General features: G+C 40.2%; 2 protein-coding genes across 2 annotated transcripts; both read left to right on the top strand.

Moving 5' to 3' along the window:
* Positions 1 to 569: 569 nt before the first annotated feature.
* LOC149304033 (vomeronasal type-2 receptor 26-like) lies at positions 570 to 9,353 on the top strand. The gene is made up of 5 exons (XM_089480932.1): positions 570 to 731; positions 2,841 to 3,689; positions 5,040 to 5,267; positions 6,493 to 6,619; positions 8,440 to 9,353. Exons 1-5 carry the CDS (start codon positions 570 to 572, stop codon positions 9,351 to 9,353), a joined length of 2,280 nt encoding a protein of 759 aa, XP_089337058.1.
* Positions 9,354 to 15,707: 6,354 nt separating this feature from the next.
* Positions 15,708 to 19,891, top strand: LOC149304032 (vomeronasal type-2 receptor 26-like). The gene is made up of 4 exons (XM_089480366.1): positions 15,708 to 16,493; positions 17,055 to 17,282; positions 17,853 to 17,979; positions 18,978 to 19,891. Exons 1-4 carry the CDS (start codon positions 15,708 to 15,710, stop codon positions 19,889 to 19,891), a joined length of 2,055 nt encoding a protein of 684 aa, XP_089336492.1.
* Positions 19,892 to 20,840: the final 949 nt, after the last annotated feature.

Below are 20,840 nucleotides of genomic sequence, written 5' to 3'. Positions count from 1 at the left end.
ACATTGTAACTGCAGAAACAACTCATTTGTAAAGCACACACCAAAAAGAGCAGTACATGGTGGAAGAAGTCTTGTCGGGGGAAATTGGCATACACATTGTAAACTGCTTAAAGACTGCTTAGTTCAGTATGAAGCAGTATAGAAATGTAAATGCTATTGCTAAATGCTATAAAATAAACAACTGAATGTAGGAATGAAGAACATTGAATGATCCTTGCTAGTGGTTTTACTATTATTATTTACCAGTTTACATTTTATAATGCCGAAACTTTGCCTGCCCCAGTTCTGTGATGGTGTACAGTATGTCATTGATCATTTACTTGCCTTCATACTTCATTACAAGATAAATATCTTGACATTTCTTCAACATAAATTTAGGCAGAAGAAGTCCACAAAAAGTATGACATCCATAATACACTCAGTATGCCTCTTGTTTTAGTGCAGTGCTAAAGAACTATCAACATGTCCTGTCACTGGTGTTTGCTGTGAAAGAAATCAATGACAATCCCAAGATTTTATCCAACGTTACCTTGGGGTTCCAGATCTATGAAAACTATTTCAAAGCAAGGATGACTTATCAAAATACCCTGAATCTCATCTCTCGTCATAAGAAGACAGTCCCTAACTATAAGTGTGGTGTAGAGAAGAATCTCATAGCTGTCATTGGGGGTCTTGACTCTGAAATCTCCCTCCATATGGCCTCCATCTTAAGCCTCTACAAGATCCCACAGGTAAAATAAATGTGCAAAGAATGGAGATGTCAGCACTGTGGCATATTTTCAAATTTCACCATATATTTCCAGAGCTTCAAGGAAGAGTGAAGAAGGAACTAGAAGGAAAGGCGGAAAGATTAGTAACAGATGTAGATATGTAGAGAAAATATTCCGTCTAAGAATACTGTGCACATTTTAATGCAATGGAGCAAAATCAGGCATCTTGAGTGTTCACCACATTTCCCACATACTTTCCCACAGACAGAGACTGAGTTACAGTATTTCAGTTTAATATAGGAAGATTTAGAGTGTGTAAAAAGAGAAGATAAGCCTAGTTATACTCTGTTGATGGGTTAAACCCATTAATAAAGTTTAACAGCACAGCTCAGTCCATTTACTAGGTGATTTAGAACCCTTTTGCAAAAGGATTGTTAGTCATGATAGTTCTGCAGTAGAAAAGTAGTGGTAAGAGGTACTGAAAAAAATATATCTAAATCATTATTAATAATTAGGGCTTTAATCTCCTTCCTCAGACTGGAAAGATTTTTGTAGTTTACCCTAGAAATGCATAGAAAATGGCTTCACACTTTTTGCAGCTAGGAAATGTGCCTGCAGCTTGGAGGACATTTTGGCACAGTGCTAATGGAGATCAAAGTGCTAATGGGGATCAAAGATTCGGTAGAATTCAAAGCATTGCTTCAAGGGTTTTATTTGAAGACAATCAGGTTATATGTATGGTGACATTAAGAAGGGATGTTTACAGTTGGCCCTTGGTACCCACAGACTTGTCATCTGAGGATTCATGCATCTGTGGATGGCAAGCCCATGTTGTCCCCAATAGCAGCACGTGCACATGGCTGTGTCACCATTAGGGATAGCCCCTATTATTCTGTGGCAGCATTAAGTCCTGTTGTTGCTAATGATGATGTGGCTGCATGCACACACCACCAGTGGGGACAACGAGGGCTGTCCCTAATGGTGGTGCGGCCATGAGGATGTGGTGCCATTGAAGTTCCGTTGTTCCTAATGGTGGTGTGGCCACATGCACTCAACATGATTTGGGACCCTGCAGATTTTGGTATCTGTGTGTGTGTGTGTAAAAAATGGATTCCCTGCAAATACCAGGGGCTGACTGTACTGGACTTGGCATAAAGCCTCAAATCTTAGCAAAAAAAGCCACATTCAGACCAAGCTGGGTATTTTCTGAAGTTAAACATGCTCAACTTCTGACCTCAACTCCCACCATTATCCCTTGACCAGCTGCAGCCTTACAGGACTTTTGCGCTTCAGAAAGTCAGAAAAGCTGAACTCCAAAATGATGTCTTCTATTGGAAAGACTCAGAGTGGAGAAGAATGGTGCTTGAGGAAAGCTGAGCGATTAGCAGACCCAGCTATGAATCCTTGGGCATGTTTAACAAGGGGCTGTCCAATCAATGTGCTTTAGGAAAGCAGTTTGACTCACCAAAATACAGTCTAAATTTCCTTTATTGGGAATTCTGAAATCCAAAATATTCCAAAAACCAAAATGTTTTTCATGGATGGCTGAATAGTGACACCTTTGTTTTCTAATAGTTCAAGGCAGACAAACATTTTTTTCATGCCCAAAATTATTAAAAATTGTATGAAATTATCTTTAGATTATGTGTACAGGGTGTATATGAAACATAAATGAATTTTGTGTTTAGACTTGGGTCCTGTCTCCAAGATAAGTCATTATGTATGTATATGCAAATGCAGATATTAGAAAATCTTTTTAAAAAACCCTCCCAGATCCAAAATACCTCTGATCCTAAGCCTTTTGGACAAGGGAGACTCAACATGGGGCCAGGAGCTTCCTCTGTCATCTTGGTTTGCCATATTGTTCTATAGCAATGAGAAATGTTTTCCATATATTGCAACCTTGCATGGCATGTCAGGGTATGGTTTAGGATTATTTCAAATTATGTATGCAGTTTTCAAACTATCTTTCCCCCATCCAATAGTTCCTGTAACAGGGGGAAAATATCTTAGTTCATGTGCATGAATAGATTTTCTTTCTTTCTTTCTTTGTAAAAACTAAGCAACCAGATTTCCTTTTCCTAGAAAAAAGAAATCTATTTATTTTAATTTACATGTGTTCCTGTTTAGGTCACCTATTGCTTGTTTTCTCTGACAGTGAATGACAAAGCCCAGCTTACAAAGCCCTACCAAATGTTTCCCAGTGAAGAACATCAGTACGCTGGGATTTTACAACTTCTTTTACATTTCCAGTGGAAGTGGATTGGGATCATTGTCATGGCTGATGACAGAGGGGAAAAGTTTGCGCAGACCTTGACACACCTTCTTTTCCTGAAAGGGATATGTACAGCCTTCACTGCAAGAACACCAGCCCACAGTGAATTTTTCAATATTAATGAAATGTTGCTAAAATTCCAGTATATGCTGCTGAATTTAAGCAACACGGATGTTGATATATTTGTTGTAAATGCAGATACTCACACTGCATTAGATGTGCAGTGGCTGTTTGTAGCAGCTGAACTATATGGCATCAGGCCTTTAAAGAAAGTGTGGGTTATGACAGCCCATTGGGATTTCTCTTCAGAAACTTTTCAGAGAGATATGGATGCACAAAACTTCCATGGGGCCTTGTCCTTTGCAATCCAATCCAATGTGGTGCAGGGGTTCCAAAATTTCCTTTTGAATTTGCATCCTCCCTCTGAAATTGATGGCTTTATCAAGGACTTTTGGGAGCAAGCCTTCATCTGCTCATTTATAGACATGAATGTTGATTCAGTGACTGAGGATATTTGCACTGGGGAGGAGAAGCTTGATAGGCTTCCTGCAACAGTTTTTGAAATGAGTATGACCAGCCAGAGTTACAGCATCTACAATGCTGTCTATGCGGTGGCGCATGCCCTTCATGCCATGTATTTGTCCAGAGCCAAAAGAAGAGCAAGGGGACAGTCTTGGGACATTTCAAAAGTGCAACATTTTCAGGTATAGCCAATATAATTTGAAGGAGGCCACATACATTTGTTTCCAAAACATGTGAACACTTCTCAGAGACAATACTATCTTTAAAATGAATTGTTTGTACTGGGAGAGACTTGACTCCCTATTAAACTCATTACACCAGAATTAGCAAGGTACACAGAAGCCAAAATGACATAGTCGTTTGAGCATTGGACTACAACTCTGAAGACCAGGGTTTGATTCCCTGCTTGGCCATGAAACCCACTGGGTGACCTTGGGCAAGTCACATACTCTTAGCCTCAGGAGAAAGCAATGGCAAACCTTCTCTGAAAAAATCTTTCCAAAAAACACCATGGCCTTTTCTGCACAGGCAGAAAGTACATGCAGCGCACATACTAGGGTTAGAAAGGGGCGTCCGGAAAGGATGCCCCTAACCCTAGTACGCGCTCGGCGCATACAAAATGGCAGTGCCCGTTTTACACGGGTACCGCCATTTTGACATTGCAGACACCTAGCGTCCGCATGTCACACGGCGGAAATGACGCCACAAGTGCACCACTGGTGACTTGCAGCACCATTTCTGCGCCGCGAGAAGAAGCTGCATTTTGCAGCTTCTTTTTTGTTGCATCCGGGAATCACACGGTTTGTCCTCAGCGGTTCCCGGACCCAGCAACCAGCGGCGCCGGCAGACCGCCCTTTTTGGGCGGTCTGTAAAGCGCCCATGATAGGTTCACCTTACGATCTCCATAAGCTGGAAATGATTTGGAGGCACACAACACACACATGCACCTGACACACAAATAATCAAGCTATTTAGAAGGAGAGTACACAATCCAAGTTGCAGACAAAAACCTGTTCATTTGGTACCTGTAGACATGTTCGTTATTAGATGCACTGTAAGTGTATTAAACAAAAAGATAACAATAGACAATATCTTTTTTGTTTCAATATGTATTGAACTTAAAAAGAAAGCAAGTTGAGGATGAGAATAAATCTTGCAGCGGATGCTGGGAATCACCAGAACATATTCTGGGAGAACAGAACTGTTATTTGGATAGTTTAGAAAACTTAGCAACAAAAGTCACAAACATCCAACACATTTGCTCCGTCTGGAGGAACCTATTAATAAGCTTTCAAAGCAAATTCAATTTGTTTTTAAGAAGTGAAGTGGAACACCTGTTCCCTCCAGGTGTTCTTATGCTTCAGCTCCTATCATTCCTTACCATTCCCTATGATGGCCAAGACTGATGGGAGATGAATCTAACAGAATGTAGAAGCCATACATTTACCATCTTTGGCTTAAAAGAATAAGGGGAAAAAAGAACGTGGGCCTTCATCTAAATGTAATGCACCCTTGTTTTTTCTCAAGTGCAGCTTCACCCTTTCTTGAGGAGCGTCACATTCAACAACAGTGTTGGGGACAAGATGTTTTTTAATGATAATGGTTTATTAGAAGCTGGGTTTGACATTATCAACTGGGTCACATACCCAAATAAATCTTTCTCGAGAGTGAAAGTAGGAAAAGTGGACCCACAAGCTCCACAGGGTAGACAATTCTCAATTAACGAGAAGATCATTCAATGGCACCACAATTTTAATCAGGTAGGGCACACCTTTAACTTCTAAACTCTCTGTGCCAGTTATTTTAATACTCCTTTATGCCCTTCTGCTAAATTCAGAAAAAGTGGTAAAACTGAGGAAGACGTGAGTTGAAACGCATATGGTTTTATTTGGGCTTATTGGTTGTGTACTTTTACTTCCATTATATGTCCTTAGGAAGTGCATACATTCATGCCATTATATGCACTTTGAATGTTGGACATTTTTTACTTGTGTGTCACTTAGGATTCATAGTTTCCAGCCTCTTAGGTTTATTGTCAAAACTGGTATTTCATATTCAGACATTGTATACTATCTGAGACTTTCATCTTCAGGCACAGTACACAGTTTTGAATATATATGATTTGCCTAAATGACAGAGGATTATAGCTAATATATTATTATTTTCCCATCACATTGGATAATAAAACTTTTTAATACATTTTTCTACAACCACTTTTCCCTATACTTTTTTGTTTTGCTATTGTAAATTCAGGAAAAAAACCTGAAGCAGACTCGATAATCAGCTTGAAAGCTGGTGGCTGAGTGTGCTTCACTTTTTACTGAAGAAGGGAGCTGATTCTTGGCACTGTGGAAGAAAAGACAAAATGTCTTCCACAAGAAGAAAGGAACTAGGTGGAGGTCTTCAAGACCAGTGGCATACTTATTATGGATAATGTTTTAAATACCCCATCCTCTATTCAACAGCCCTTTCTGGGTCTGGCGGAGCCAGTGACCAGGCAGGAAAGGGAGGAGACTACTTGCTTAATCGGCCAGCAAAGCTGCCAGAGCCAGAAGGCAACCCCTTCCCACCAGTGGACACCCTGCAGCCTTTTCCAGGTCTGGAGGAGCTGCTGGGTGAGTGGCAAAGGTAGACAACTTGCTTTGCCACCCAGCCAGAAGAATCACCAGAGCTGGGAGGCAGCCCCTTCCCACAAGTGCACCAGGTGACAACTCATATGAGGTTTCACTTGGTGTTGTCCGCACTCCCTAGTAATGTCCCCCGGTTCTGCACATCTTTTCTGGAGAGGACTCTTTTGTGCTACTGCACCCATTGCTCAAGTTCATCATTTTTTAAAAAAAAAGGAAGATGGAATGGCTCCATAACACTTGGTACTTCTTCACCTTACTTTAGGCCCTTGGCACCATTATTTCAGTGCAACAAATCACAGAGCCAGAAGAAAGTGAATGTTTGCTGTATCTTCTTTTTGTGTGTGTGTATGTGTAGGTTGCCCCTCTTGGCTTGTGTAATGACCATTGCCATCTAGGTTACAATAGACAAAGGAAAGAGGAGAGACCATTCTGTTGCTATGCCTGTGCTACATGCCCAGAAGGGAAGATCTCCAATGAGACAGGTAGGGGACACTAGACCATGAACCATAATAACTATAAGTATATTATGAAAGACAGGCATTGGTCACATGGGCTTTCATAGACTTGTTTCTATTTCCTCAGATGCAACAGAATGACTAGTTAGAATGACCACTAATGACAGTTGATTCTAGGTGAAATCATGCTACCAACTTCTCTCTTTCAGTTAGTCTCAAAGGTGTTACAAGATCCCTTTGCACATTGATTTTCCACACTAACATGGCTATGTCTTTGTATAAGTACATTATGTTTTGGATGCAAATTATTACTTGAAAGAGGAAAGACCCCAAGAAGCTCCCAGAGTGGACATTTTGTTGTGTTCAAGAAAGGAATACAGTCGGCCCTTCTTATACACGGATTTTTTATACACGGATTCAAGCATACACGGTTTGAAAATGTTCCAAAAAAGTATAAATTTACCTTGATTTTCCATTTTTTATAAGGGACCCCATTTTGCTATGTCATTATATTTAATGGGACTTGAGCATACACGGATTTTGTTATACACGGGGGATCTTGGAACCAAACCCCAGCGTATAACAAGGGTCCACTGTATTTTGTCTGAAAATATCATAAAAGGCCCACTCAAATACATTCTGCTTATCTATCCATCTCACAGAATGTTTGACAGAAGTAGAGTATGGGGATGTGCCATAGGTCACTGGCAGCCTATATGGGCAGGATCCAATACTGGGCTGAACAATGGAATCCAGTGAGAAATGGGATCTTCATTCCTTTGGCAGCCTCCAGGCTGGAACACACATCTGGATCAGGCAGATGTTGTACCAGCACCATGTTGCCTTCAGTCCTACCATTGGCATACAAAAATCCCAATGTAAATGTTAACATTCCTTGGAGTAGCAGGACAGTTGTCACATAACTTGGCTAGCTATGGCCAGAGTAGAAAATACTTATCTCGCTTATCTAAAATCTGGACCCTGTACAAAGTCATATTCAGGCATTTTTCACCTTACTTTCTTCAACAATTCAAGAAGGTTATTGATAAGCTGGAACATGTCCAGAGAAGGGCAACCAAAATGGTGAAAGATCTGGAAACTGTGCCCTATGAGGGGTGGCTTGGGGAGATGTATAGATTTAGTCTGGATAAAAGAAGGTTAAGAAGTGACATTATAGCCACATTTAAATAATTGAAAGGCTATCTTATTGAGGATGGAGCAAGGTTGTTTATTGCTGCTCCAGAGTGCAGTGGATTCAAGCTACATGCAGCAGTGGATTCAAGCTACAGGAGAAGAGATACCGTCTGAACATTAGGAAGAACTTCCTGATGGTAAGAGCTATTCAACAGTGGAACATGTTCCCTCAGAGAATGGTGGAGTCTGTCTTTGGAGGTTTATAAACAGAGACTGGATGGTCATCTGTAAGGAGTAACAGCTTTGTGGGTCTACATTTCCATACAATTCTACCATGACTTGAATCGACATTTCGCTACACCCTTATCATGACTCTGGGCAAACTTTCTCAGTTTGCTTTTAATAAGTAAGTTTTCACCAGTCAATGCTTTGGAAGTGCATAGAAGTTTAACAGACAACTTGCTCTCCCCCTTTCCTCATATGCATTGCTATCTGTGAACTGAGTTTGAATGCACTCCGTTCCCCCACTTCAGCCAAATTACTTTGGAAACTATATTATAAATTATGGTTTATCATGGTGGCATAATGTTGCAAGCATGGATCATCTCTAGTAAAAACAAAACAAAAAACTGGCCTGTTATTCAGCTGGAAAATATTTTATATCTGAATTTTAAAACTTATTTACTCCTTCCTTCCTTTCCTTCTTTTCTAAGATATGAATGATTGTTTCAAATGCCCAGAAGATCAGTATCCAAACAAGGAGAAAAACCAATGCATTCCCAAGGCACTAAACTTCCTCTCTTTTGATGAAACTTTGGGCATAAGTTTGGTCATCTTGGCTCTGGCTCTTTCTGCAGTTACTGCTTTGGTGCTTGGCATATTCATTAAACACCAGAACACTCCCATCGTCAAAGCCAACAATCAAAACCTCACCTACATACTGCTCATCTCCCTTCTGCTCTGCTTCCTTTGCTCATTGCTATTCATTGGTCAGCCTCAGGTGCTTTCCTGCTATGTACGACAAACAGCTTTTGGGATCATCTTCTCAACAGCAATTTCTTCAGTCTTAGCCAAAACCATCACTGTGGTTTTGGCTTTCATTGCCATCAAGCCAGGAACAAAGATAAAGAAATGGGTGGGAAACCAGTTTGCATATTCTCTTGTTCTCTGTTGCATATTTATCCAATTAAGCATTTGTGTGGTGTGGCTATGTACTGACCCTCCACACCCACATCTAGATATGCACTCTCTCCTGGAAGAAATCATTGTGGAATGCAATGAAGGAAAAAACAACATGTTCTATTATATTCTAGGTTTCATGGGATTTCTGGCTCTTATCAGCTTTGTTGTGGCATTCTTTGCCCGTAAATTGCCAGACATTTTTAATGAAGCTAAGTTTATCACTTTCAGCATTTTGGTTTTTTGCAGTGTTTGGGTGTCTTTTGTTCCAGCTTATCTAAGCACTAATGGAAAATACATGGTGGCTGTGGAGATCTTCTCCATTTTGGCTTCCAGTGCTGGGTTACTAGGTTGCATCTTTTGCCCTAAGCTGTATGTAATTATTTTGAGGCCTGAACTGAACAACAAAGAGCAACTGAGAAGACATAATAAAGAAAGAAATACCTGATATTTCTGTTACTGACACATTAAAGAACAATAGTGTTAACCTGGAGAAGGACCTAAGAATATAGATTTTGAAAGGCTTTTGCCTTCAAGATGCTACGACTACTGGCATATTGAACAATCCCTTCAAAGAAAGATGATTTCATTTAATGAAAGCTGGGTAACAGTACTGGATGAACAACTATTGGACTAAGAATGGAATTGCTCCTGGGTACCCAGCATTAGAAACCACCTTCTGCCACATGCCCCACTTCAGCTCTCATCTTCTTTGGAACAATCCTTGATAATAAAACTTTGCCAAGTCCCTGCCTTCTGACAACTCCTTCCTCTGCCTCCGTCTGCCAGATGTTTTCTCAAGAGCTAAAAATAATTGCACCAGATGTGCTGGATGGGAGGGAACAGCCAGTCCACACTTCCTAGTAATGAGGGCATAGAAGGGCAACATTGGCATGGTACAGACCTCCCAAAAAGGGAGGCCTGTTTTTCCTCCGCAGAGAAGCCGTAGCCGCCAAACTACGTGGCTTCCCTGCAGAGGAAAAAGAACCCATGAAAAATGGGTTCTTTTTGCCCTGCAGGGTGAACATCACAAGTGTGCCAATGGCACACTCATGATGTCACAGACGCGGCGCAACGTGCGGACACTATGCATCCATCACATCACAATGGTGGCACCCATATACACAGGGTGCTACCATTGTCACAGTGCCGTGCCGTACTAGGATTAGGGACCGTGTGGTTGCTGCGTGGTCCCTTAACCCTAGTATGGTACCGCACCATTATTGCAGGGACCATTTTTGCTAGCACAATGTAAGCAATAAGGCCAATAAAATGGATTGGAGTGGGCAGGGGGTAGCAGTGGCAGGAGGGAGAAAGGCATAACAGCTTTGGCTCTGGCACTGCTTGTCTGGGGGAGGACAAGACTAGAAAAACATACTCACCCCAAAGCTGTGATAGGCTCCAGTTGGGCTCAAGTAAAGTGTGGTGTGGCTTAGCAGCAGCCTGAGCACAGGGTGGGCTTATGTACATATATGGCCTTAAAAACCTGGAGGCAAGAGATGGGGAACTGTGTGGTTGGAATGCTGCTGAGCTCATCCATGTTTGGTTGACTTCTAGAGCTGTATGTTATTAGGGAGATTAAATGATGTCCTTCTGTAATGCCCTGTCTCTGTTTAACTCAATGAACACACTTCATGGATGAAACCAGAAACAGTTTATTGAGAAGATCAGCATCATAGCATCACAGCCTTTGTCAGGTCTTAGTCAATAAGCCATGTTTCACTTTTATATCCTCTTCAGATTCACTTTCCTTTTCTCTTTTATATATATTTTTTCCTCACAGAGTGTAGACAGCTCTATGTCTTTGGTTTACGCACAACATGGCAACAGCATGGCTAAGCAGGCTTAACTTTAACATGGAAGAAGGGGATATGAGGGGTGACTTTGACATCTTTGTATGAAAGGATGATTCACAGGGCTGCTTCCATTGAATTCAAAGGATTGATTGTCTTTGGTACAGGAGGAAGAAAATACCCATCCAAGGCCTACTCTATGACTAGGAAGAGTAAGATGGCTGCCTAAGGCAACAGATTTTGGCTGTCATGTCAGGGTAGCAAATTGTTAGTTATTTTTAATACTAGAGAGGATAGAGCTGCTTGAGGGATTTTCTGCTTCATGGCTGGCACTGCACATCTTGATGACAGGTGGCATAAAGATAGGCAGAATAAAGTTCAGGCAGCAAAATCTCTTGAGGCAGTCATGCAGTTCTTATGACAAGCACCCATTTAAATCTTCTAGCAATATAGACCATCTGTTAGCTTACTCTAAACAAATAAAACAATTTGGCAACTCTTTAACTGCCATGGTTCAATGCTATGAAATTCAGTGATCTGTAGTTTGTTGTGGCACCAGAGCCCTCTGACAGAAAAGGTTATATATCTCGCAGATTTAGAAATCCCAGAGTCCCATAGCATTAAGCAGTGTCAAAATGCATGATTCCTGCCATGCAGATTTGACCTAGGAATCTGAATGTGAAGTGCACATGCAACACCATTTGGCCTTCATTTGCTACCTGTTATCTTAGGTGACATTTGTATGTCTTGTCCTTTGGCAGTGGCTAATGCCCCTGGCTAATAGCATACAATTGTGGAGTAGTTCTCTTAAGACAGGAAAGTATAGTTCATGATCTGCATGTATGCATGCTCTAAACCACTTCTTCCAGGTTCTTGATGCCTCCAAAGATACCACTGCTTCTGATCCACTCCCTATTTTAGGGCCATTTTTCAGCCCCAGAACCATTTTTAAAAGTGTCCAAACCATTGCAAAGTATAGTAGTGGCTGAAATTCAGCTGAGCTGTTCCTATTGAAAGCTCCAGCTATTCCATCATATTGGAAGACATAACTTTGTAGGCCATAAAACTGTCCTGGGTCTCTATGCTTGCCTGCTTCCTCAGCAGTGGCATATTGTATAGATTTCTTCCCCATTCTCTTTCCATGTCTTTTTCTCTCCCTGCTTCTCTTTATATATACTGTAAAAAATCCAATAAAACTATTTTTGAATTAGAAAATAATCTCTGCTTCTTTACTGCTACCAATTTTGGGTAGAAGAAGTGGTTTCAGTTTGTGACAAATTACTACTTTGCAATCTCGATATAAGCCTTCTGCTCTTTGCCAGCATTACATTGAACCATAACTCAGCATATTAAAATCTTACTTCCTTTTACTACTGACAGAAAACTCAATGCCTCTATCAGAGTTTAGGTGTAGATTGTGTATTTATTAAAGGATTACTATATGGCAACCTTTGACTTCATTCATTTTATTATTCCATTCCTCAAAGTTTTAAGATATGTAAATAACTGTAACTCCGATCTACAGTACTTGATGGCAAACACATCTAATATATAAGGTATATTGTTCTTGCTTTTGTTAGGGAGAAGTCCCCCCCCCTCTTCCTGCCCTTATTCTAATGTGATTTGAAAAGTCCATAAATGTGCTTATGTCATATGTTCCCTTTAGCACATTTTGTCAAATGTGCATTAGTTTTGCTGCTAAACATTTAATGTGCTGTTATTTAAAGATCAACTTGGTTCCTATGCAGAAAGAAAGGTTTCCCTACATGATAGCCTTGGATTGATGGCTGCATACTGAGTTAAAGCACATAAAGATACAAAGACATAAAGACATTAGATATTCCAGCTCCCACATCCTGTTCCAATACCCAGCTTTCTTATTTCCACTAGCTTTCCACTGATCAAGGCAGACATGTATCTTTAACAATAACTCTGGTGTTCTGTTTGCTGTTCCTTCTTTGAATGGCCGTCAGCATCAACCTACATATGAGGATGGGAAGCACAGTTAATTCAAGTATAAAATAAGCTCAGGATATAATAACTGCTAAAAATTTTGGAGCATGGGTTCTTTTGTCTCAGGACAATGGTTTATATATTCTAGCATCTGTATTTCAGTTCCCATTGATTTCCTCATTGATTGCACACTTTTGGACATTCAGCTGCCATTCTTGAATCAGAAGGCAGTGGTGGTGAAATCACAAAAAGAGTTTGTATTAGCAAGCCTCCAGATGATGCTGAAGGGAGAGGAAAAAAAAAAGCTGAAGTAGTTATCTCACTTTAATTATCAGAATTATTGTAATTAATTCATCATTAAAGCTCCAGTGACTTTTTCAGAGGGCACTATTTTTTAAAGTCTAAAAGGCTGATAAATACTTCAGCATGGAAGATGATAAGCATTCTAATACACCATTGACAACTAAAATGAGGTCCTAGAGGAACAGAGGGCTATGACTACTTAAACAGCAAGCTACACAAATTCTGTCAGTAGACACTGGGATATTGGCAATCGGCTTTTCCAAACCAGGCTGATGCTAGCAGTCACATTGTAGGAAGACTAAGAATACTCTCCCTTTAAAGCATTGCAATCAGATGGAGTGATGCTGCCTCTACTGCTGCTGGTCTTACTGACTACTCACTTTGTTTACACAGTGCATAGTATTCAATGCACACTACTGGATCCGCTTCCTATTCCACATGAGTGGCATCAGCCAAATGAAGTCCTCATCGGAGGGATTGCATCTCATATCCATCAAATGGTCCCCCTAATTCCGTTCAAACACCACCCTTCTCAGGAGTCATATGGCCTGCCAACGTAAGGAACTCATTTTTATTTCAACCATCTCCAGGATGTTGATATTATTTGGACTTGTATGTTGGCTAACTGCACTGATCCTATAGTGGGCAAAGAGTTCATTTGCTTGTTGTTCTTGGGGAAAAGGAATAAATGAATGATTGCAAGTTGATTTTGGTTGATGTTCAAAATGAAAGAAAAAGCAAAAAATTCTCAGTCTAAACTTTTCTTTTGATGCTATTAGTTCTGCTTTTAGGGACAAATTGCACATTATGTCATTTTTTAAAAACATTTGTCCTACAAAAATCACCTGCTGGAAAGGAAATATGAATTGAAACTCAGTAGACAGAATGGCCAATGCTTTTGCCTGTGTTGCAGCTCCAGTCAAATCCCAACTATAATTGTAGCTACTCTCAGCTGCAAAGAAGGAACTATTTTGTACACATTTCATTGATTTAAAAATTGATTACAGCTGTGCAATCCATTCTTAAGTGGCATGTGATAAAATAGTGAAATACAACTGACTCAATGGGTCAGACACAGAGGGAATGCAAGATGTGTGATGCACACAGACCCACCAGCTAACAGACATCCAGTTATGGATGGCCCTTGTGGTATCTTCCAACTCTGTGATTCTATACTGGGCACAATGCTTCTCAATACATTTTTGTGTTGTCCAGTTTCTTTGTCTTGATGCCTTGGCTGCCTCCTGTCTCTCTGCCCCTCACTGCTCATCCATAAGAGGACAAAACAGCCAGAAGCAAGTAGAAGAGATGTGAAGGAAGAGAAACAGCTACTGTAATTCACTCCAGCTCCTAGTCCTTGTTCCTTTAGTGGTATTTTCTGTAATCTATCCTACTTGATGTCTTCTGCTGGAGTTTGGACAGTGAGAAGAACATATTTCTACACCTAAATTCAAGTGGGAGATGCACTGGATTTCAATTAAAATTTTAAAATTAATGATTAAATTAAAACAATATTTTGTACCATTTAAATTCCATATAAACCATCTGGACCATCTGGTGAGAACATTGTGCCCAGAAAGATATGTTATAAATCTAGCAGACAGAATCTTGTCAAGCGAGATTAGAGTCTGACCAATACCATGACATGTTTATTCCAGGGATGGTCATAGTTTCTCTTCTAACAAGGTGTTCTGGCTTTACAGAGTGATGACCAAGTTCTACCAGCACATCCTAGCCTTGGCATTTGCTGTCAATGAAATAAATAAGGACCCCAGGATCTTGCCCAATGTCACTCTTGGTTTCCACATCTATGACAGCTATTCTAGTGCCAGGTTGACCTACCGAGTCACTCTGGACCTGCTCTGCAAATCATGGGCATTTACTCCGAACTACAAGTGTGGCGTCCAGAGTAATCTAATAGGAGTTATTGGAGGGTTTGATTTTGAAATTTCCTCATATATGGCAGACATCTTAGGCCTTTACAAGATTCCACAGGTAGGATTTACTTTGGAAATCAAATATATTTGAAATAATTTTGACTAACCCAAAAAAGCAATGCTGGAGAAGTGCAGAATGCTTAAAAGAGAACAAAAACAAAGATGCTTGTTCTTGTTGTTATTTGTCAATTTCAACCTATGGCAACCCTATGGATGAGAGACATTTAAGAATCCCAGTTATCATCTTCCTTGCTCAGGTCTTGCAAAGATAAGGCCTTGACTGAATCAATCCACCTGCAGTGCAGACTTCATCTTTTCTTACTGCTTTCCACTTTACCAAGCATTTTTATCTTTTCCAATGAGACATGTTATCTTTGTTCAAAGTATGACAGCCTCAGTTTAATAAACTTCTCTTCTAGTGAGAGTCCTTGCTTGATTTGTTTTAGGACCCATTCATTTGTCTTTTTAGTGGACATTTCAAATGAATTGATTTTCTTCTTGTTAGCTTTTTCTACTGTGGTTTTTATAGCTATATATAGAACCCTGAAATGCTCTGGCATAGATGAAAGAAATAAGTAGGAAAAGTATATACTGACACTGAAAAGCTTTAATGAGTAAAGTATTATACATCTACACTATATTACATAATATGCTGATGCTGATATCTTTCTGGATGAACATATAGGGTGGAAGACACTGAAAGGAATTAGATGAGTATCCTTGTTCACTGACCTGCATTATTTATTCATTTAGGTTTCTTATGGTTCATTTGAACCAAGAATGAGTGATCAAATGGATGCCCCTTTCTTTTATCGCATGGTCCCCAATGAGGATCTTCAGAATCGGGGAATTGTCCAATTACTTCTGCATTTTGGATGGAAATGGGTAGGACTCATCACAAAGGAAACAAGAGGTGGAGAGCATTTCTTGTCAGCTTTGGAGCCAATGCTTTCAAAAAATGGAATCTGTTCCGCTTCTAGAGTGATTCTTCCAAAAAATATAGGTTTCCATGAAATGATTGCTGGTTTCTTCAACAATATAGATGTGTTCATGAATAGAAAAGAAAATGCAGTAATCATATATGGAGAAACAGGATCATTTGCATGGCTGACTATGTTTCTCATGGCAAATGAAATGATTTCCATAGCTGACATGAGCTATACTGTGAAAGTATGGATTCTGACAGCACAAATTGATGTTGCCTTACATATCCTTCAAAAGGGGTTCAATATGCGGAAACTCCACGGTGCTCTCTCCTTCTCTCTTCAGGCCAAGAATGCAGAAGGTTTCCAGGAATACCTTCACTCTATCCATCCGTCTGGTGAAAAAGGAAATGGTTTTATCAAAGAGTTCTGGGAGCACGCCTTTGACTGTTTCATTTCATCAGCCGAACTCCCAACAAGCTTACTTTGTACTGGGGAGGAGAGACTAGAGAGCCTTCCTGCTCCCTTTTTTGAAATGAGCATGACTGGCCACAGCTACAGCATCTATAATGCTGTCTATGCTCTAACACACGCCTTTCATATGATGTATTCATCCAGATTTAATGCCAGAGCAAAGGAAGGTTCAAGCACTTTGACCCCTCATGTGGAATCTTGGAAGGTAATACCTTACTGGAAACAGTTTACTGTCAAAACCTGTGTTGCATTGGATGTCTGTGGTCATTGTAATATTTTCCTCCAGAATTCTCTAAAACATCAGCATTCTTTTTTTGGTTTGTTGTTGGTCTTATCTCAACATCCTCCACTCATTTTGAGATATCACAGCTGCAAAGCCTCAATGTTTGTAACTTTACTGTAGAGTCAGAAGAGCCAAAAGGGCCATCCAGTCCAATCTCCTTCCATTCAGGAAGATACAACCAAAGCAGTCCCCAAAGACGGCCATCCAGCCTCTCTTTAAAAACCTTCAAAGAAGGACACTCCACAACTCTCTAAGATAGCATGTTCCACTTTCAAAAAGCCCCTACTATTAGGAAGTTCTTTAGGGACTATCATTGAGGTTTTCTTCAATGAAACTGAAAAAAGTTATGTGAAGTCAAAGGCTTTCAGGGCCAGCATCCATAGTTTTTTGTTTCAAAAAACTATGAAAAAAGTTAGTCAATTTGACTTCTTCTGAAAGTTCAGGCTAGGGATTCATATAAATCTATTTTTTTCCTCCACTTAGCTTCACTCTTTGATCCAGAGGATTTCATTCAACAATAATGCTGGAAGTGAAGTTACATTGAATGAACATGGTGAATTAGCAGCTGGATTTGATATTGCAAATTTAGTCGCTGTCCCAAACAATTCATACATTAGCGTCATTGTGGGAAGGTTGGATCCACAAGCTCCCCATGGCAAAGAGTTCACCATCGAGGAGGAGAGAATCCAGTGGCATGGAGGTTTCATTCAGGTGGGAAACATCTCTCTCACATGAGACCCTTCACTGTTATCTAACAAACCGGGAAAATTAACATTGTCCAAGACTCTGCATCACCATCCATGCATCATAACTTTACAAGCTTCAATTACTGTTTCTTTTCTATTTTTGTAAGTATTTTCTACAAATGCCAGTAGGTGGTGGTCTTGGGCTCTCTTAATCCTTCCTTTGCCAATAGTTTGCAATAGCAGCAGCAGAAGAGTACACCGATGCACATCAATCCCTTTTGAGGTATATTTTTACATCAGATTAGACACGTTAGACATTCCACAATTGCACAATGCATGCCTATATGTTGTAATGTCATGGCAGGAACTAGGTGAATCTGTACATTGCAAAACTACTCAGTTCAACTTTGCACACCTGTAAGGCCATTCACAAAGATGTTAAGTCCCTAGTCAAATGTCAGTTGATGTCTCTCAGGTGATACACTAGTGTCCTTTAGCTCTATTTAGGCAAATAACCCCATCTCAGATCAAGTTTAAAGCAATGTCCCTTCAGATATCTTCTCAAGGTTAAATTCTTTTCTCTCTTCAAGGATAGGTGCCTCCTTCCTCTCTCTGCAATGACAAGTGTTGTCTTGGATACAGCAAGAAAAAGAAGGAGGGGAAGAAATTCTGTTGCTATGAATGTGAGCCATGTCCCAAAGGGAAGATTGCAAACCAAACAGGTAGGAGGCAGGTTGTCTCAAGCTGAGAAAACTGGTGGTATATTAAGGCACCAAAGTGGGACTGCTGACAAGAGGTACAAACTAGTATGTAAAAGTCTGTGTTTAATAGGCATGTACAAAAGACTTTATGGCATATGCTTCTTGCATATTTGCTAGATTTCTCCACCGACTGGTTTAGGAAAGTCTCTATCTATCTATCTATCTATCTATCTATCTATCTATCTATCTATCTGGTGCCCTGGTGGCACAGTGGTTAAATGCCTGTACTGCAGCCATTCACTCAAAACCACAAGGTTGCGAGTTCAAGACCAGCAAAAGGGCCCAAGCTCGACTCAGGCTTGCATCCTTCCGAGGTCGCTAAAATGAGTACCCAGACTGTTGGGGGCAAATTAGCTTACTTCCTAATTAGCTTACTTGCTGTTCACTGCTATGATCTTTGGAATAGCGGTATATAAATAAAACTAATTATCTATCTATCTATCTATCTATCTATCTATCTATCTATCTATCTATCTCCATCTACCTCTGAATGATACTTTTTCATTAGAATTACAGAGCTCTCATGCACCAGAAAAACAGCACATCTACACCATAACTCTTAAAAAAAATCCCCAAAGGAGAAAAATTGTCCTTCAAACACCTCAACAAATCAGTAATCCCAGTTAAGAAAGTAAAAGTTTGGAAGAGCAGCGATCCAAGAAATTTCTGTAAACCCTCTCCCACCCTCCACCCCCAAAAGTGGAATTAGTGGATGAAGAGACAAAAGCAAGCAGCAAAACTTGGGAAAACCCAAGAATCAATTGCCATACTTCTTTAGACCAATGTGGAAAATGCCCTTTAAGTTATTATCAATGATCCTTTGGGGTAGACTATCAAAGACAATAACATTTCCTCTTTTAGACTTAGATTGTTTTATCAACTGCCGAGATGATCAAGGGTGCATTGTCATTCTGAAAATGTTATCACAAAGTTAACATCAGCATATTTTCCTCTTACAGATATGAATGATTGCATCAACTGCTCAGAAAAGGAATATCCAAACCAGGGGAGAGATGGTTGCATTCCCAAAGTTCAAAGCTTCCTTTCCATTGATGAATCTTTGGGCATCATTTTAGCTTTTTTGTCTCTTCTTCTTTTTCTGGTGACAGCATTAGTGCTTGCGATCTTCATCAAGCAGCGGCACACCCCCATTGTCAAAGCCAACAACCGAACCCTGAGCTACACGCTCCTCACATCTCTGTGTCTTTGCTTCCTTAGCTCCTTGCTATTCCTAGGAAAACCCAATAAGACGACTTGTCTTCTTCGTCAAACAGCATTTGGCATTCTCTTCTCCATTGCTGTGTCTTCTGTTTTGGCCAAAACCCTTGTCGTGGTTGTGGCTTTCATGGCTTCCAAGCCAGGAAACATTTTCCACAAATGGGTGGGGAGAAGGTTGGCACATTCTGTTCTTTGGTCCTGTTCCCTTGTCCAGGTAGGCATTTGTGCAGCTTGGCTGGCAACGTCTCCTCCCTTCCCAGACTCCAACAAGCATTTGATCATGGAAGAAATTGTGGTTCAGTGTAATGAAGGGTCAGTTGCCATGTTTTACTGTGTCTTGGGCTACATGGGCTTTCTCTCTCTTGTCAGCTTAACAGTGGCCTTCCTAGCCAGGAAATTGCCTGACAGTTTCAATGAAGCCAAGTTCATCACCTTCAGCATGTTGGTCTTTTGCAGCGTTTGGGTCTCCTTTGTCCCAACTTACCTGAGCACCAAAGGAAAATATATGGTAGTTGTGGAAGTCTTTTCCATTTTGTCCTCTGGTGCAGGACTATTGGTTTGCATCTTCTCCCCCAAATGCTACATTATATTGTTGAGATCCGATTTGAACAATAGAGAACAGCTAATCAGGAGGAGAAAGAATTCAACTTTGTAATATTCCTTCTACTTGCTCTCTTGTTAGCTCCAAAATATCCTATGCTGTTCAGTGTGTCCTCAAATGTCTCTGACATGAGTTACTGTGATCATTTATAAAACCTGACAATGGGCTACTCTGTCAAAAGATCCCAGCTAGTGATATCAACTCCCTGAAAAGACCTCTCTCATCCATTTTGTCCACTGGGAAGAGTTATTGGATTACATCTTCTCCTCCAAATGATACATCATCTTAGTCTGACCTCAGTTGAACAAGGAATGGCTAATGAGGAAGAAGCAGTCCAGTATTTCATTTTCCTTCCATTGTCTCCATTCAAGTTACAGAATTATGTTGATTTCCCATTATGCCTATTGTATTTCTTTAGAAATGTTTCTAGTATGAGTCTTTAGTCTTATCACCTAAAGTTATTCTGTATTGAAATATCCAGTGAATGACTTTGAGAGGCATGAAATAAATCCTCCTTTGAACTAGATTTCCATTGAGTTGTTATTAAGTTCTGGATCAAAGAGAAACAGGTAATTTTTATTGCCATAATGTTTATTTCCAGTAGTGAAAACAAGCATAAAGATGAAATAAATCAAGGGATAAAACCTTATGTCGCACATAATGGTAATAAATGTGGCTATTGTGTGCCTTTGCATTAGTTCCAACATATGGAGACACTAAGGCAACTTTATTACATGTGTTTCTTGGCAAAATTTGTTTGAGGGTGGGTTTCCATTGACTTTCTCTATGGTTAAGAGAGTGTGCATTGCCTAAGGTTACCCAGTGGGTTTTAATGGTTGAGCAGGAAATCAGAATCTGGTTGTTCAAAGTCCTAGTTCAAAGAACTCAATGGTAACAAATACCACTGACAGATAAACACTTGCCCAGGTCATACTCTGTGATTTAAAGCCAAACTCAGGAAACTTATGCATTACTATTTGGAGATGAGAATGACATTTTATGA

The sequence above is a fragment of the Sceloporus occidentalis genome, unplaced genomic scaffold (assembly GCF_023333645.1).
Source record: "Sceloporus occidentalis isolate IW3139 unplaced genomic scaffold, rSceOcc1.0.p SCAF_14, whole genome shotgun sequence".
NCBI classification, from domain to species: Eukaryota; Metazoa; Chordata; class Lepidosauria; order Squamata; family Phrynosomatidae; genus Sceloporus; species Sceloporus occidentalis.
The sequence above is the reverse complement of the archived record's forward strand: the minus strand, read 5'-3'. Positions and strand labels throughout refer to the sequence as shown.

What these genes read in the sequence shown, in the direction of transcription:
- LOC149304032 (XM_089480366.1), top strand. Translation starts at nt 15,708, where the DNA reads ATGGTCCCCAATGAGGATCTTCAGAATCGGGGAATTGTCCAATTACTT. An exon ending in GGCATGGAGGTTTCATTCAG is followed by an intron (nt 17,283 to 17,852) that starts GTGGGAAACATC and finishes CTTCAAGGATAG; the next exon opens with GTGCCTCCTTCCTCTCTCTG. An exon ending in GAAGATTGCAAACCAAACAG is followed by an intron (nt 17,980 to 18,977) that starts GTAGGAGGCAGG and finishes TTCCTCTTACAG; the next exon opens with ATATGAATGATTGCATCAAC.
- LOC149304033 (XM_089480932.1), top strand. Translation starts at nt 570, where the DNA reads ATGACTTATCAAAATACCCTGAATCTCATCTCTCGTCATAAGAAGACA. An exon ending in CAAAAGTGCAACATTTTCAG is followed by an intron (nt 3,690 to 5,039) that starts GTATAGCCAATA and finishes TCTCAAGTGCAG; the next exon opens with CTTCACCCTTTCTTGAGGAG. An exon ending in GAAGATCTCCAATGAGACAG is followed by an intron (nt 6,620 to 8,439) that starts GTAGGGGACACT and finishes TTCTTTTCTAAG; the next exon opens with ATATGAATGATTGTTTCAAA.